Here is a 19,032-nt window from a genome sequence, read left to right on the forward strand (position 1 = left end):
GACAGTCTTTGTTTGGACAGTTACTCAGACTTCATTGCGTACACTTATACCAACCTTCTGGACTTAAGGCACTTCCCCGCTAAAGTAACTTTAGTGACAAAACCACGTTCTCACAAACTTCCTTTGGCAATTAGATAATGTAAACTTGCTGAAACTCTTCAGACTATTGTGCTCCTACTTTAGGAACACACTTCATATAGAAGAGGGAACATGCGTCAGTCTTTACATTGGGATCTGCATTTGACTTTGAAATTGAATCAGTGCACTTTCCAGTAGAAACACTCCCCCCCACCATGTATGACAATTACGGTAATTTAAGCCTTCCTACTGAAATACATAAAAATGCCATAGAGCTTGGTGATTACTTCCGTGCTAATATTTTTGCAGGTAGTGCAATATTAAATGGTGAAGGAACAGCTGCAGATACACAGGAATTTCTGGCAAATAAAGGTGAGTAATAATTTTAAAGGTTATAGATTAAAGTAGTTCGTTTAGTTTTGTTTTCTTTCAGTGGCCTACAATATCAAAACTAAACCAATCACGATGTTATCGAGTCAATTCTAACTCAAAGCGAACCTGTGTAGGGAGTGCAAGGCTCAAACCCTCCCGGGGGACAGAGAGCCTCAACTATTCCTTACTGAGCAGCTGCCAAGTGCAAACCGCCAACCTTGCAGTTGGGAGTCTGGCGCTTGCTAGGCAGTGCCACCGGGCCTGACAAGAGTTAGGTAGAAATTTCAAAGTTGGACTAGAGTGGAACTATGTAATGTAGCATTCATAGTCTCTAGAAATGCTATATTTTATATGTAAGTCAGTGATTTCATTCATATGAAATTAGTGTGATTCAATTGAGCTCTTAGATTAATTTTTATTTTTATTAATTTGAAATGCTTGTTACTTGGGGTGGCATTACCTGAGCCGATTTGCTGTGCTTGTTTCCACAGAAGTTACTAAGTAGCATTCCATACTTCAAGCTTTTTGTTCCATTTTAACAACCTTTAAATTTCATTTGTAAAATGAAATGTTCCTAAACTATCACTTCATTTTGTAGCCTTAGAAAACGGTCTAGCCTTTGAAAAATACTATGACTTTATGATAGTAGGTTTAATACTGACAAAATAGAAATGGGTATCATGGAAAATGTAAACTTCCATTTTTTAGAGCTTGCTTTTTAAGAGCCTTCAAGATGAAATGTGTGTGTGTGTGTGTGTGTGTGTGTTCATAGGAGTAACATCTGTCAAAAAGGATATGAGTGACATAAGCCATGGCTATGAAGATCTTGGCCTGTTGCTCAAGGACAAAATAGCGGAATTGAACACTAAGCTTTCCAAACTACAAAAGGCTCAGGAGGAGTCGACTACAATGATGCAGTGGCTACAGAAAATGAACAAGACCGCAAAAGCATGGCATCAGACACCTGCACCCACGGATAGCGAGGCTGTGAAGTCGCAAGTTGAACAAAATAAGGTATATTTTGTGGGTCACTTACTTAGGCTACGAGGAGAGAACATTCAGAATGGAGAGCCCTGGGCGCTAGTCCGGAGACCTCTATCTGACTTCCAGTCCTGTATAACTTTCACCAAATAAGTTGGCCAGTTTTCTTTTAATGTGTGTTTCGGGAGCATGTGATGACAGTAGGTGTCGCCTATGTGTACACAAACCTTATGAAGATGAGTGAAGTTTGGATGTGAGCAAATTTGTCACCTTTAAATCCACTGAAGTCTAAGAGACTATGACTTAGTTGACCATTGATTTTAAGGATACGTTTATGATGAATCTGTTCTATCTAGTATAAAATAAGGTAGCTAATGCCTCCCCTCTTTGTAATGTTTTCCATTATAGCCAGGAAGATGGAGAAAATAGTTCTAAAGGTAACAATGAGGGTGGAGCCTTTTTACAGAGAACTTGTGTATTTTGCACTCTATACCACATTGCCCAAAAAATAAAGTGCGTGTTCACTGCAGACGCTCACAATTCTGGCAGCCTTCAGCAAGGCTGATTTTCTTACTAATCACAATCTTAAAGAACGTCATCTCTTTTTCCAGAGGGGTTTGAAGATAGTATGAAATTATTGCTCAGTAATAACGGCTAAACTCATCCTCTCTGTGGCTACAGTGTTCCTTCTTTGTGGGATTCCTTCATCAGATGGTTGAAGACAAGCTAAAAGGAACGTTAAATAATTCACTCTTAAACTTGGGTCCTCATCCACTGCGGCATTTTACCGTGGGTTTTTTCCCTGCGCAGGTCACACTGGAGAGAAACAGGCTCCGTCATAATTGTGTTTTTGTCTTCTGATGTCTACATACTTTAACATAGTTACTGTAGTATTTATTTTCCCCTTGTTAGTCATTTGGGGCCGAACTGAAGCAAAATGTAAATAAAGTGCAAGAGTTGAAAGACAAATTGACGGCGCTGTTGGAGGAGAACCCAAATACTCCTGAGGCCCCCAAATGGAAACAGATGTTGGCAGAAATAGGTATGTTGTGTTGCTTGCATCAAAGACCATGCACACAAGTACGATCCTTTCCCATTTTTATCATGATGTGTATCCAAAAATAGTTTTCAATATTTTGGATTTATGTTAAGAAATCCTCACATAATTTTGGATTTATGTTAATGTTTCAGAATCTGTTTTTGGACATCCAACAGTGTTGCCTCAGATTATATTATGCTGAGAATATACATATCTGGTTTTTTTTCCTAGCTAAAATGAGCTAAGTTCATATTTATGAAGATGGCTGATACTATAATAAAATGTGCATTCAGTTTTATTTTCCGATTGTTCATTTACTTGTTACTAGCTTTTTGGTGCTTCTAAATCATTTACATGTTACTACATTTTAATTTAAATGTTTCTTTTGTTTGTCTGAAATTGAATCCTCTTTTTTTAAACCTTCATGGAATTAACTTCTGAGACTCCTGCATCCTCCTACATTATGCTCTTAGTCCCTCCGCTAACAAAGATTTTTTTAAAAAGCTCTCCACAACACTCTGAGTGTTTTGATTCTTTAGCCGAAGTTTTCCTCCCACCCAGGCCTGTCCCTAAATAATCTGTCCCTCGTAGATACAGTGTCCTCCACAGCCTTATGTTCTCCACCGCCCCTTTCTTTATTCTGATAATACGGAACGCAATTGTAAACCATAGTCATCAGTCCCCCTTCACAGTGTCTCACAAACAGGCACAAAATAAGGACTCTATAGTGTTTTTCTGCTTTTAAGGAGCAGAATTTTTTATTTTTTAGCCTTTCAATATTTGACTGTCCAATGCAACAATACAATGGTTCCATCGTATATGAGGGGACTTAAGGAAGCTCCTGGGAAAATTATTTTATTTTTCCATGAACTTTTTGAAATCCCTCATGTATCAAATGTTATGAGGTAGTGGGTTGCACATTGGTCTGCAGTTCCACCCCACCAGCCGCTCCACCGAAGAAGGATGAGGCTTCCTGCTCTTGTAGAAATTCACTACCTCACAAAGCACGGGGGCAGCTCTACTCTGCCATGCAGAGCCACCAGGATTGGAAAATCAATGCAATGGTAGTGAGTTGTTGAGTTTTTAATGGTCGACTTATAAATATATTCCAAACTATGAATTTGATAAGGGTTACTTTAAGGTTTCATAATGTTCTCAAAGGCAGGTTTAATCACACTCTCCAGACTCTTGTTACACTGAAATCAATTTGCTCTAATTCAGTGCCCTCACCTACAAGCATTTGGAATAGCAGAATTACTCGGGCGTGGGGTGGGATATAATCAGGACACATTAGAATGGAGTGGATGGGGTAAAGAATGTGTGTTTTGAAAAACCTCCATGATTATTTTGATATTTCTTTCTCCCAAGGTGCTGCCTTAATTGCATCATCTTGTTTTCAGATCATATTTGAGTAGAACATGCAATACAGATTGATCTCATGAGATAAGATTTTAGGGATTGAGGTCTATTTATTTATTTGAGGTCTATTAAATCAGCCCTTCGGTACATTAGTCTTGGTGAAAATAGTAAGCATGATAACTCTTTAGGACCACTACTGAAAGTTTATTGAGCAAACGGTGTGTTCAAAGCCCTGGCAGAAGAGCTTGGGTTAGTCGCCTCTGGCTTTAGGAAGCATCCTATTTTGAGGGCAGAGAAATTAGGGAAGACTTCCAAGAGATGGAAAGACCCATTGGGATTGTGAAGGAAGCAGAGTAAGATTGAAACATATGAAGAGGCAAACTTGAGCCCTGTGTGAGTAAACACTTGCTTGGATGGCGATGGTAAAATCAGCAAGGCTGGCTTGGAGCATTGATCTTGAAGAGCAAACCATCTCAGGTCAATAGAAGAGGACTTTTGCGTGTCAAGCAAATGTCTTACATTTTATTATTAGAGTGGTGAGGGGTTAGTTATTGAAAGATTTGATCAGGGAAAATGGCCTATTAAAATGATTTTCGAGCACAACAGATTATAGCTGAGAAAGAGTGTTGGCTGGGAGACCAATCAGAAAGACAGTGATCCTCAAAATGCACTCTTGGGAACAGCAACATCAGCATCACCTCACCCGGGGACTTGTGCGAGATGTAAAATGCCGGGGCCAGAGCTCAGAAATGTACCGTATTATTATTTTTAAATAAGCTCTACAGTTGATTCTAATGCAGTTTGAGTTTGAGATCTGCTGGCATATGCAAACGCTGATGAAGGCCTGAGCGGAGTCATGGGATTGGCTTACGGATCTATGACAAGGATGTAAGAGCACCGAGACCGTTAGAAAAGAACACTCAGAACCGTTGCATCTCGGGGACATGGAGGAGATGGGAACTGATTAAGAGCAGACTTTGAAAGTCAGAAAGAGACTCTAGTTTAAAGAGGAATATCATGGGTGTTGTTTTATAATGTGGAGTGTAAAACGGGTGCGATGCCCATCTTTGCAGCAGTTGCTTGTTGCTGTGTGATTCCAAGCGGAGAGAGTGATAGAGGAGGAATAAAGTTAAATTTGGGAGTCATGTACCTAGAACTGATGGTTAGCGATTTGACAGGAAAGGATTCGTGGTCGTTGTCCACACAGGTCAGTTATTGCTGAGCAAAACCAAAGGACGTCTAGAAAGGAAGAAGGAACGGTGTTCTGAAGATCCTGTTTGCTTTGAGGAATATTCCATTTTCTCTAAGATCTTTGAAATCACGCCCCAGTTTAGTTTTCTCTTCTTATACTTTCGTCATAACCACTCGGGCCACAAAACCTGTAAATGCACTTACATTAGAGGCCTCTAGTCCGCCATTAGAAGAGCTAGAAAGATGACGGGATGGTCGTCACGTACCACATTTAACATCCCATGCCATCTCATCACATGCATAAAAACCAACCACCGGTTTCCTCTTTTACCTTTTCCTTTTTTTTTTTTTTAGATTCTAAATGGCAAGAACTCAATCAATTGACAGTTGATAGGCAACAAAAGCTGGAAGAATCCTCCAATAAGTTGACACAATTCCAGACTGTAGAGGCCCAGTTAAAGCAGTGGCTGTTGGAAAAAGAGCTGATGGTTAGTGTTCTCGGGCCCTTGTCGATCGACCCAAACATGCTGAGCACACAACGGCAACAAGTGGAGGTGAGTGTTACCTCATTGCTCATCGCATGTGAAATCACCGTTCTCGGTCGGACAAGCACCTCCGCAGCAGCATCCGCTTTGTGAAGTCTAGATTTCAAGGGCCTCCGGCAGGATGCATCCAAAATGTTTGTGCAGCTCCCAAGACAGGGAAGGCTTAGTGGGAAGCCCCCAGAGGACCAAGCCGAGGAGGCACACGTTCTGAAGTACTGTGTTTGACCCCAGGAGCGGGTCACATTCCTCATAATTTCAGTCATGTTACAGTCTGTACAGACCCGGCCGCCTTTGAAGTATTAATGGGATTGTATAAGTAGCAATAACATTTTTATGGGAAGCTTAGTGCATGCTTCTTTTGTTGTTTAGAAATTACTCCTTTGAGGTTTTATTTGTCTTGATTGCGGTAGTAGATAATGAAACGTTTTAAAGTCCTGTGGGACAGCTTTGAGGGGGAGAGGACACAGGAGGAGAAGGGGAGAAAGGAGGAAGCAGGGAGAGTACCTGGGACCTCCGTGGATTAGTTGAGCCTGCCTAGTGATAAAGCAGATAAACCCACACCAAGGAGAAAATAGTCCATAAAACTGAAATCAGACGTAATTCCAGAAGCTCTGCTGCGGTTTCGGTTGGGTTTCCTTATGGCTGGGGAGTGGCTTTCTGGAGTGGTGAGGCTGATTCTGGACGTTGGAAAACAGACCTCGCTCTTGATAGTTTGAGTCGCATGCCCCCGTTCCTTTGACTCCTTCGTCTGAAGAGAATGGAGACACAAGATCAAGATAAATGTCAGGGGTGGGGTGGGGGCAGTTGCCGTTCCTCCTGGTGGACTCCAGACATAAACCTGATCTGATTGCGAGAAGGAAATTTGCGGGCTGTTTGTTTAATAATGAGACAGAGTCATGTGGAGCCTGTTTGTTCTGAGCAATGTGATTTATTGGCTAAAATCTTTCTAATAAAGACTATAAATATCAATAAATCTTACATTAAAAAACCCAAAAACCTTTGTAAATCAATGTGCCATGAGTTAATGTATTCTAACACTATTATCACTGTGCATTCCCTTTGAAATACAGCTGTGGGGTTTTTCAGAAACCTTACAAAGGGAAAACTAGTCAGAGGAAGAAAAAAACAAAGCAAATAAATTTGATGTTAGTGTGACTTGAACTTGCCCAGTGGTGCTGGTTCCCTGGGTAAATGATTTTTTTTTTTGCTCAGACTGCAAAAAAAAAAACTTATCAAATTCCTTTTCCCCATTAAAGGGGTTGCTTGAGACAAAATGTTATCTTTACAACGCCCCATTGTTCATGAAATAAAAACAAGGAAAGCAGTAACTAGAAAACAATAAAAACCACCTGAACAAGATACATACCATTTCTTTCTGCTTAGAAACCTAACACTGGTCCTATTGCCATGGTTATATTTACAATTCATTAACGAGTGCTTTGCTTGTGTGTTTGTTTGTGCTGTTCCCTCAGATTCTACTACAAGAGTTTGATACTCGGAAGCCTCAATACGAACAGCTCACAGCAGCTGGCCAGGGCATTCTGAGCAGACCCGGTGAACATGCCTCTTTGCATGGGGTTGTGAAAGAGCAACTAGCCACTGTGACCCAAAAATGGGAGTGCCTAACCAGACAATTGAGTGACAGATGTGACTGGATCGACCAAGCCATTGTGAAAAGCACACAGTACCAGAGCCTGCTGAGAAGCCTTTCCAATAAACTGAGCGACTTGGACAGAAAACTCAGCACTAGCCTGGCTGTGAGCACACACCCCGATGCCATGAACCAGCAGCTGGAAGCAGCCCAGAAAATGAAGCAGGACGTAGAGCAGGAGGGGAAGCAGCTCAAGGTGGCCCAGGCCCTCTGTGAGGATTTGTCAGCCCTGGTTAAAGAAGAATACTTGAAGGCAGAACTTAGGAGGCAACTCGAAGGTGTCTTAAAACCATTTAAGGATATTGAACAAAAAGCAGGTTTGTTTCTCTTTTCAAGTTGTATATTGCCTGGTTGGAAACACACAATGTGCAGATACTGGATATTGCCTGTGTTGTTCAATCGATGGTGCCCTCAGCTGCCAGCAGAAGGGCTGCAGTTGGACTGGCTTCCTGCTCCTGAAAAGGCAGCCATTGCAAACCCCACAGAGCACAATTCTGCCCAGCACACACGGGCTTTCTCTGAGTCTAGGATGGCAACTGGTTAAGGAGACTCTGCCCCACTGAAAGCACAATCGCAGGGGAGACTTGACCACACGCAAGTGTGGAGCAGTTCCGTGTGCTTATGGGCACACGGTATTAGGCAAATTTTATACTGATTATGGAGAAGACAGCCAATTTGCAAAACTCCACTTATGGGAGCCTATTAAAACTTCAAAACTGGGCTTTGAAAAATATGGTTGTAAAACATTTTCACTGTGTGAACACAATCTTATTTCACTAGAGAAAACCGTTATTTAAAAAGGCTTCGTGATTATTTTCTCAGTGCTGTTACACTGGATGATTTTCTACCATAAAAGACTTTGGTAGAGAAATGCATCAAAAGGCAGCATGTGGTACTGTTGTTTTTTCTTACCCACACATAATGACATTTGTCCGAGGCAGTACCAAACCCAACCCAACCCGCTGCCAACGCGGTGGTTCTGGTGACCCCTATGAGAGCTTCTGAGGGTGCCGATTTTCACGGGAGCGGAAGACCTGGCCTTTTCCCTCGGAGCCATGGTGGGTTCGAACCACAGACCTGGCAGTTAGCACTCTAAGGCCTCCCCAGCAGCACTGCCAGGCGGTGACGTACTGGACTTCCTTCAAAGGCATGCAAACACAGAGCACGTTTCGCTGCCGCGTCTGTTTGACTTGAAGAGCAACACGGTGCCTGCCTCATATATAGTAAATCTTAGATTCGGGTCTCTTAATTGTGTGGAACTCAGTATTGATGGTACTACCCATTTCAGCCATACCCCTTTGATGGCGTTAGGAGCCCTGGTGGGGCGGGGGCAAAGTCGTCAGCCGCTAACTGCAGGTTGGCAGTTTGACTTCCTCCGGCCGTTGGGCAGATGGAAGACCTGGTGATCGGCTGCCATAAAGAGGACGGCTCTGCTGTCACGTGGGGTCACCAGGAGTCCAAAATGGACTCAGTGGTACCTAACCACAGCAACATGATTGTTGCTTTCAACCGTGTAGGAGCCCAGCGTGAGGCTAGAGGACTTTGCCTGTGCTGTCATTTAATCTCCACCACAACGCTCCTGTTCGTATTTCCATGTGGGGCAGTGTGGCATTTGGTAGCTTAATCATTTGCTCCGGGACTCAGAGCTCTTAAGAGGTTGGGCCCACATCCCAATCTGTGCATTTTCTAAGTGTTACGTTATTTTGTCTCCATGAAATTTGAAAGAGAGGTGAGAATGCGATCTTTGATAAGAAATGGATTCTTCATCAACACAGCCCAGAACCCTGGACAGTGGTCACTTCCCATACTTGACCGGAGGTGACCCCAACGTGGTAGATGTGTGTGGCTTGACAGTCTTCTTCTACTGGCGCCTTTGTGTTTTGTTACTTACTCCTACGATCACTTTTTGCCCTCTCTCCTTTCTCCTGCTTCTTGCCTGGAGTTTCTTATTCCAGTTCTTACTGTTGGGGCGTCATGCATCCTTTTACTCTTTTATGAGTAACTTAAGTGGACTTGTAGTTCTAAGCACTAGTAGAAGCCCCTGGTTTTCCAGTTCTGTCCACGGAGAGATTTTTGTCAACTGCAGCAACATCATGGCGCCATGAAATACGTAAACATCTCCGTGTTTTCCTTTTTAGAGAACCACGTCCAGCACCTTCAGTCAGCCTGTGCCAGCTCGCATCAGTTTCGGCAAATGTCTACAGATTTCCAGGCGTGGCTGCACACAAAGAAGGAGGAGCACACGAAGTCTCACCCGATATCAGCCAAACTCGAGACCCTGGAGTCACTGCTGACGGCTCAGAAAGACTTTAGTAACACTTTGACACTGCAGGCTGAGGCCTACCAAAAAACCATCGCCGAAGGTGACAGTCTGCTCTTGAAAACCCAAGGGTCTGAGAAGGCAGCCTTACAGCTGCAGCTGAACACTATCAAAGCTGAGTGGGACGGGTTTAACAAGCAGGTGAAAGACAGAGAGGACAAACTCAAAGATTCGTTGGAAAAGGCCCGCAAGTACAAAGAGTATGTGGAGACTCTCAGTCCATGGGTAGAAACCTGCCAAGAGAACCTGGCGGAAATCAAGTGCTGCTGGGATCCCGCCGAAACAGAGAAGTCTATTGCCAAACTGCAGTCTCTACAGAAAGAAATGGACCAACACTTTGGGATGGTGGAATTATTAAACCATGCAGCCAACAGCTTGCTCAGTGCCTGCGAGGTCGATCAGGAGGCTATTGCAGATGACAATAAATCACTGATGCAGAAGGTCGCCAATGTGACTGAGCAACTTCACAGCAAGAAGTTATCTCTGGAGAACATGGCCCAGAAGTTCAAAGACTTTCAAGACCTCTCCAGAGAAGCCAAGAGGCAGCTTCAGTGTGCCAGGGAACAGCTGGACGCCCATGACTCCCTGGGGCCCCAGGCTTGCAGCAACAAATACTTAACTCTGCTACAGACTCAGCAGAAATCACTGCAGACCGTGAAGCAACAGGTAGATGTGGCCAAAAGGCTTGCCCAGGACCTTGTAGCTGAAGTCCCAGACTCAAAAGGTACCTCGGATATCCTATTACAAGCAGAATCTTTAGATCAAGAACATAGCGCGCTGAGCCAGCTAGTGGCTGAAAAGAGCTCCTTCTTAGAAACCAAGCTGCAGGGCATTGGGCATTTCCAGAATACCATCCGAGAAATGTTCTCCCAGTTTGCAGAGTTTGATGACGAACTAGATAGTATGGCTCCCGTGGGGAGAGATGCAGAAACCCTGCAAAAGCAACAAGAGACCATCCAGGCCTTTTTGAAGAAACTGGAAGCCCTCATAGCAAGCAATGCCAACGCCAATAAAACCTGCAAGATGATGCTGGCCACAGAGGAAGCCTCTCCCGACCTTGTTGGCATCAAAAGGGACTTGGAGGCTCTGAGCAAGCAATGCAACAAGTTACTAGACCGCGCCCAAGCCAGAGAGGAGCAAGTTGGAGGGACCATCGAGCGTCTTGAGGAATTCTACAGCAAATTGAAAGAATTTTCTACTCTGCTACAGAAAGCTGAAGAGCATGAAGAATCACAAGGCCCTGTTGGTATGGAAACGGAGACAATTAACCAACAGCTTAATGTCTTCAAGGTAGGGAATTCTTCACATTTTCTGATTGTTGTTATTACTAGAATGCATTTCTACTTGGGTCTAGAAGGGAGATCGCCTCCTGGTGTAGAACCTTCCCCTATGGCTGCTATACTGTATTCCGCCCTGAGTACGCATTCTTAGAGGACCTTGGGGTGGCACTGTGGTCAGCACTAGGCTGCTAAGCCAGAAGGCAGGTGGCTCAGACCCACCTGTCTCTCCAGGGGCTAAAGTTGTGCCAGTCAACTTTTGTGAGGATTTAACAGCCTTGAAAACTTCCAGGGCGGTTCTGCTGTGCCCTGCAGGCTCACTGTGAATCGGAATGGACTCACAACAATGGAGCACGGTGGGAAAGCAGGCATGAGGGCCATGCCAGGTGACGGGGGCAGTCTTAAGCTCTCTGGGGACTTGAGCCCTCGTGGAATAGGCCTGAGATCACAATAAGAGGTCAAATGGGATGCTTTTAAAAGGTCCAGGCAGGCCTAAAACTGACAGCAAAGACTCTTGCTCTGATGTCATCCAGAACTAATGTCTGGAGCAACTGGAGCCATGGTTTGAACTCGCCGCAGAGGCCAGGCCATCACCGAAGGAGGTCGCTCTCGGTGCTTGTCTCTCAGCAATGCCTTTAACGGTGGCATTCAGCCCTTTCCTACTGCTACCCACTTCGTAGTCTTCTCACCCTCCTTAGTTTAATTTCTTCTGGCAGCTTCTTTCCCCCCAAAGCTCCTATTTTTAAAGGGATAATGGAGCTCCATGCTATATTCCTGGCTTTATAAAGCAACAACCTTGGACTCATGCCCCGGAGGAATAGGAATACATTATTTCTAGTCAGGCTGTGTGCTCCTCACTGCAAGGAATTATCTGCCACTTGATCATGCTCAGCACATGCTTAATGAATAGAGCATTAGATTAGAAATGGTGGGCCAGCGGCAGTGTCATTGGATCTGGCTTCATTGGAGAGAGGGAGACTAGCAGTCCTGTCTCCGACTGCATGGTCCTCTCAGTGGACAGGGAGTGTCCCAAAGTACGAACATTTGCCACACGGAACTGGTAGGAAGCATTGTGGTTGTCATGGATCCTTTTCTATGTGGTTTTTTTTTTTTAACTTTGGGGTCAAGACTGGTGAAGTCTGCAGTTGCACCAATGGCAGGTGGAGGATACAATACGATCAAGTAAAATGATTTATAAGATGACCACTTATTTCTGATGCGATTAAATATACATCATATGGCTTCCAAATTCTGTGCTGTTATACTTGACATGGTGTTTGCTGGCTTTTTCGTTAAGTGTGACTATTTAGGCAACTGAATGTTGAGAAAGAGCAACTCTTCCTCCTCTTCCTCCTCCTCCTCCTCCTCCTTGCCTTGGCTACTGTGGCCATTGCTTGTCAAGTTCCTTTGGAGTCTGGATAGAGCTTGTAAGAATCCATGATTCTGCTTTTAGATCTTGTTTCTTGAAGGTAAAAGAAATGAATTACCATATGGCTCACTCCAGTCTTTCCATTACTCAGTCTGATTTTCATCTTTCTGATTTGAAAAAAGATTTCACATGAGCAAGTTTTCTAGTAGAAAAAGCCAAGGTCTCCAAAGCTAGTGCAGAAGCTGAGCTTGCTCAGACAGAACGTTTCGGAATTTTGTATAGCAAGCACCCTCACACAACTTTGAACCAGTCACTCTATGGGGCCCTTCACGGATAAAATCCAATTCTGTTCAGTGCCTTTGCGAGACATTACCATTTCTCTGGGTTTTCTGTGCACTTGTATAGAGTAAGTCTTCCTTTCTCTTGATGCTGAGCCCCCACCCCTGTGGTTCCAGCCAGCATTCAGTGAAGAATGTGGACCCCAATGTGGAGAATTCTTTTGGAAAAAAGGAAAAGCAAGAGGGAGGAGCTGCTGAAGCACCATTGCTTTGCAAGTGTTTTCCAAACTGCATGCAAAGCACTCCACAAACATTTCCTACCATTAAGAGCTAACAGGGATTGTATTATTTGATTGTGCAGAAAAGTAAAGTGGTCATTCCTCCTAAAAATAGGCCACTTAGCCTACTATTTGCCTGTTTTCTGATTGCTTTGAAAGAAGTTGAATGATTTTAATGAAATCCACTACCTTATAAAGAACTTCATTGCATACTTTCATTGTCTCAAAACCCAGTTTTATGCATTCAATTTTGTTCCTGTCACACCCCCTCCCTCCAAAAAATTCGTAAGGAAGTGCCCTCTGAACTGGTAGATAAAATCCTGTTTGGAAATAATGTTCTTCTGTTGTGCTAGTGGGTCATGCAGGGATAGTGTGGGTCCTAAACCTAGTCATCTCTGAGTTCTAAAAAAAGCAGAATAGATTCAAGTGCACACGAGGGAAGAGATGCTGTATGAGGAACCATCTACCAGCAAAGAAATTCCAAGGATTTCCAGCACAGACACCAGAAACTAGGAGAGAGGACCACAGATGGAATTAATGTGACCAAACTCCTGATTTGCACTTTTAGCCTGTAAACTGTGAGAAAATAAGTCTGTATTTTAAAGATGCCTGTTTGTGGTTCTTTTATTGGGTAGCACTGGGCAATGTAGACAGCCTGTGACTAAAACCGAGTTTTTAAGGGGACAGGTCACCTGTATTTGATAGCCATATCTCAGTGCCATAGGTAAAAAAGATTATTGTAAATTATTGATTATTGTAAATGGAGGTGATAGCTTACACCATTACTAATTCCATTTATTTGTATGGGGATGGGGCAGGGAGGGTAAAGTAATAGTAGATTTAGCAGTTTACCTTTGTTTTGAGCGTACTACATGTAAAGCTCTCTACTTTTAATCCTCTTAATTGTGTATGAGAGATTGATGCTGTTATTAACTCTGTTTTGAGGAAGAAATATACCTAAGAAGGGTAAGTGACTTGTCCAAGGTCACACAGGTAATTAGTGTCAGAGCTTATATGTTTTGATGAAAACAGTGCACTGTTTTGTGTCAACCCTATGCATCATGGTTCACATCTAATATTTTCTCTGGGAAAATTTTAAGTCATCATTATGAAGCCTAATTTGAGACCCCTAAATAACTGGTTTGAAACCACCAACTGCTCTGAGAGAGAAAGATGATACTTTCTACTCCCATAGAAAGTTACAGTCTCAGAAACTCAGATGGGCAGTTGTCAGGGGAAGCCAGCCCTAACACATCATTTTGGGCCTGGTAGGCGCAATTGTACAGCGATAATCAGTAAAGATCATAGTAAAGTGATAGAGAGCATGAGAGATAGAAAAGAAGTATTGAAATAAATGGAGTCAGACACAACTCGTGGTAGCATGCTCACCCTCAGCTCCGCTTGGTGGTCCACGTGGAGGGAGAGCGTTTAATGCTAGTCCAGGCTTTTTATCTTCTCTGGGGACATGCAAGCCCCCTAATTACAGGTGAGGACATACGTCACAGGAAGAGGCTATGCTATAGGTAATACAGTAATGGGAGGGGGTGGTCTAGGGAAATACACACAATAGGAAGAGGAGGGATTGGGGGTATACATATGAGAAGATGGGCGGATCCTAGGTACAGGATGCCACAGATCAGTTTGTCCTGTTCCCTGGCTCAACTGATAGAGACCATTGTCTCTAGCAGCAGGGAGCAAACCCACTCCTGTGGTGTGGGGATACAGCAGTCTGGCAGGGACTGCTTCCTGGGAAGATGCCGGTGAGCATCTGACCTCCCCCCACAGGCAGTTCCACACCTGTGGAGCCCTGGTCGTGTAGTGGTTAAGAGTAGACCTGCAAGAGAGGCATGGTTGGTAGTTCAAAACCACTGTCAGCTCCTTGGGAGAAAAAAAACGGGACTTTCTACTCCTGTGAATAAACAGTTACGGTCTCAGAAACCCACGGGGAGTCAATACTTGATAGCAGTGAGAGTCACATTCTCGGTAAATCTATACCCTTTTCTACCCCTCCCTCATGGCCATGGGGTCTATGGCACAGCGACACCCCCCCCCCCCCCCCCAGGACAGTGTAGAACTGCACCTGTGAGTTTTAGAGACTGCAACTGTTTGGGGAAGTAGAAAATTCTCTTCTCACTCTCGCTCTCGCTCTCAAGGAGCAGCTGGTGGTTTTGAACGGCTGACCTTGTAGATGGCAGGAAAAAAACCCATAACTCCTATTCTAGCAGGGTACCTCCCCCCCCTTACCAAAAAGGCTTGCGTCTGAAGCTACATTCTGATTATTTCTAGTCATTGTACTTAATTTAACCCCCACAAATAAATAACTTTCTAGGTAAGAATCTTTCCAACCTGAGAATTTTTTTTCTTTCAAAATAGAAAAAGCATTACATTGAACAGAAAATTGTCAAGCCATGTTGAAACCAGAGACAAAGAACAGAACACATGCCTAATTGGACTGCAATAAATTTTCTGTGGTCCAAGTGAAGACACTGTTTAACCTCTATAACCAACTTATTGCCATCTAGTTCATCCTGACTCATAACAACTCTAAAGGACAGAGTGTAACCTCCCCTTTGGGTTTCCAAGGCTTTTAAATCTTCATGGGAGCCAACAGGACAGCCGTCTCCTTCTTCTGCTTTGCTTAACTCCTGAGTTACCATTTGAATACTGGAATAAAAAAAGGCCAAGAAGCATATATAGGGCTAGGGAAGGCAGGCAGTTTGAACACTATTTGTAATTATTATTGCTGAAATAGTTTTCCAAATTTCTCTATGAAGATATTTTAATTAACATAAAAACTACATTTAAAGATAAACCATCAAACCCATGCTTTATAGCGGTTTTAAGTGTGAACATTTTGATATACCAAAGTTTCATCAAGAACAGGGATGCTAGATAAAGCAATAACAGAAGATAATTCTGTTGCGGATGAATTTTTTTTAATTGTCCGGATTTTTGTTACCAAGACTATATTAGCAAGAGGGGTGTGTGACACCTTCCCTTGGTATTATTAAAGAGGAAACACATTTTCATGTTCGAAGTCACAGCTTGATGCATGGGCTTTTACAACAGTCATATGATTGGACTAATCACATCAAAGGAGCATTTGTGATTTGGGGAGGAAACAGTGCCCACATGCGGGCACGGGAGAAACCCTACATTTTGGCAGAGAGCATGCCAAATCTGTTAAGACCTGGAGCTGATCTGACTACAGTACTGTGCCCGCCTGCTCGTCTCACCCACACACGTTTCAGACTAGGCGTAACAGATGGATGTGCCCTACCTCCATTACACCAAGTTTACACCCCACTGCTCCAGAGGAGCCCGGTGGCACAGCGGGTTAAACATGGGCAGCAGTTAGAGTCACCAGGCGCCTGGCAGCAGGGAAGGAGGGAGATGCCATCTTTGTTCTCTGCCCTGTAGGAGCTCCATGAGTCAGGGTGGACTCAGTGCGATGATGGGCCCTGAAAGCCAGGGCTGTCAAACTAATTCTGCTAATTAATGCTCTGACCCAACCTCTCTTCGTGCCACACTGAGGAATTAAAGTAACTTGTTCTGGGGTCATTTTATTTCGGTTGTGGTTATTCAGGTTAAATCAGTCCCCCAGTAAACACCATCTGGATGACCACTGTAGCAGAGAAGCCGTTGCCTCCCCCATAATGATTATGATTATCCAGCGCCTCCCTTAGATCAAAGGAAATCGATGAGATTTACTTCTTTAAAGTGTTGAAAAGCAAGGGTGGTGTTTTGCGGACTAAGGTTCACGCCTGACACAAACCCCAGGGTATTTTCAGTAACCTCTTCTGCATGTTAAGTTGGACATTGAATAAGAAAGACCAAAGAAGAACCGATCATTTGAATTACAATGCTAGAAAAGAATAGTGAAAGTGCCAGAGATTGCTAAAAGGAAAAACAAAAACCAAATCTGTCCTGCAAGAAGTACAGCCCAAATGCTTCTGAGAAGCAGGTATGTCAAGAGTTCATCTCTGGTGCTTTGGACATGGTATCAAGGGAGAGCAGCCACCGAAATGGACACCATGCTTCCTAGAGGGGCAGTGAGAAGAGGAAGACCCTTGACACAGTCACTTGACACTGTGGCTGCAACAAGGAGGCTCAAACACAATTGTGAGGGCCATGCCGGGCCTGGCTGTGTTGGGGTTTTTGTAGACAGGGTTGCTTTGAGTCAGGACTGACATGATAGTGCGTAACAACAACATGTAATTAACTTGTGTAGAAAGCTGCTGAACGGTGTGTGTGTGTGTGTGTGTGTGTGTGTGTGTGTGTGTGTGTGTGTGTGTGTGTGTGTGTGTGTAGAAGACAGGGAGCAGAGAGAATGGAATTACACATTGTTTTCTTGAGAAGAATGCCTAACTATTAAATTGTTTTTAAATGTATCTAAACCTAGATTAGGTATATGCTATAATTTTAATTGAAGGAAAAGCTCTGGAGCTATTCAAGAATAAGGTGATCCTGATTCTGTAAGGAGATTGTGGTTTCATGTATCTTTATTAAAAAAAACCCGCAAACTCAGCCATCGGGTGGATTCCACTTCATAGCGCCCCCTAAAGGACAGAGAGAAAAGGCCCCTCTGTGGGTTTCTGAGACTGTCCACACTTTCTTCTGTGGTTTCAAACTGCTGACGTTGTGATTAGCAGCCCAATTTGTGACCTAACTGGCCACCAGGGATCCTTGTATAGATTTGGTATTCTTTATTTCAAAACTATTTTGTTTACTTTATCAGTAACTTACCATAAAATATTAAAATAATAAGTGTTTCACAGGGCTTGTTTGGTTTTTATAATTTTTTGTTTCTCTGAAGTTGAGTTAGGTCCTTAACACATCTTTGTTTTATTTGTAGATGACCTTTTAAAAGTTATAGGTGTATGTATAGACTTTTAAATTAACAATGGTAATCTAGATATCATCTTTTGTTACATATATCTATTGTAACTTGAAAACTTCTAAAATATATACAAAAAGCATCAATTTAGTACTGTAGCTATTTAAGGAAGAATGTGCAAGCAAGTGCTTATCCATGATAGGATTGTCTCCCCAAACCATCGGGTCCTTGGTTCTTATTCTGCTTTGTGAGCACTGGGTGCAAGAGAAACAGAAAGAAACCTCGTTGGGTCTGGGGAGCAGAATTAAGTCGGGATCCTTGAATTGAGGCCACCTGGGTCTTCCATCCCTGGAGACTTCCAGGGTTCTGACTTCTTCCCACTTGTCTTGCCCTCTCCACAGAGGTCCAGCCGTGCAGTCATGGTTTTCCTGGATGCTTTCTGGATCTATTCTAGAATGGTACAGGGAGGGTGGTGGGTCAGATTTTGTGATGGAATCGATAACCAGGATGCACAAGATGAAAGATTGAGATAACAGAAGGGTAGGCAGTGCAGAGAAGCATACCAAGCAGGAAAGACTAGAGAAAGGAACTCTCCCCCACCCCCCAAAAAAGCTGAGGGTTTCAGTACTACCCCAAATTCCCATCAACCTAACCTTAGAATTTTGGACTAAAGGGAACAAACCTCTTAAGTGTTTTTAAAACTTGTTTATTACTTTCTTGGGGGGGCGGGATCTGGGTTAACATTTCAGTATTTTTAAAATATAAACTATTTTCCATTGAAATAAGTAGCAGTTACATATTCACTCTGATGCAAATCCAGAAAACCCTTTAGCCATTTATGTGAAGAAATTTATCATTTTGAAAACAAAATATAGTAAGCTAATAACTTAGCTGGTTTGAGAAGAAGCGGTAGAAATTTCTGCCCCCTGTGGTCCCTTTCTGCTTTCACAGCACAAGACACACACATCACCTGTTTGGTTTCTTGTCTAGATTTCAGGACCTATTGGGCCAGGCGGATACTGGTCAGTTTTCATGAGTAGTACGACATTTAGGTACAGTGAGAAATGTGCATTGGATTTCTTAGCATCTCCACGTTATCTTTCAACTCTAAAACTCCCTTGTTTCTGTTAATAAAATTAGCCTTCCAACTTTTTTGTGAAGCGGATATGTGTACTTGGTAGTAAGATTTTTCACAACTTTACCTTCTAAAGATTTCATTTAACTTTAGAAATATGAAATGAGAAAATGTTACTATTTTACTTATATTTGTGCACTTTCCCAACATCACCTGCCTTTAGAAGATTACATTTAATAGGCTCTAAGGAAAATCAAGTTTTTGAGAACTTTAACATTGTGATTTCTGTATGCATGAAATAATAGTGGTGCCACGATTTCAGCAAAACATTGCTCATGTTATGCATGAGAAAATGCGAAAGCTCTAAGTAGATCCCATGATT

General features: G+C 43.1%; 1 protein-coding gene across 13 annotated transcripts in view; it reads left to right on the top strand.

The window, feature by feature from the left end:
* The window catches only part of DST (dystonin), a 450,811-nt gene that overhangs the window by 338,461 nt on the left and 93,318 nt on the right, over positions 1-19,032 (top strand). For all 13 annotated transcript variants that reach the window (XM_075554951.1, XM_075554950.1, XM_075554962.1 and 10 more), the window contains 6 exons: positions 388-450; positions 1,223-1,464; positions 2,344-2,473; positions 5,375-5,574; positions 7,038-7,533; positions 9,355-10,826. In XM_075554951.1, the coding sequence (XP_075411066.1) occupies positions 388-450; positions 1,223-1,464; positions 2,344-2,473; positions 5,375-5,574; positions 7,038-7,533; positions 9,355-10,826 (2,603 nt within the window). The remainder of the gene's footprint in view (positions 1-387; positions 451-1,222; positions 1,465-2,343; positions 2,474-5,374; positions 5,575-7,037; positions 7,534-9,354; positions 10,827-19,032) is intronic.

The sequence above is a fragment of the Tenrec ecaudatus genome, chromosome 7 (assembly GCF_050624435.1).
Source record: "Tenrec ecaudatus isolate mTenEca1 chromosome 7, mTenEca1.hap1, whole genome shotgun sequence".
Classification (NCBI taxonomy): domain Eukaryota; kingdom Metazoa; phylum Chordata; class Mammalia; order Afrosoricida; family Tenrecidae; genus Tenrec; species Tenrec ecaudatus.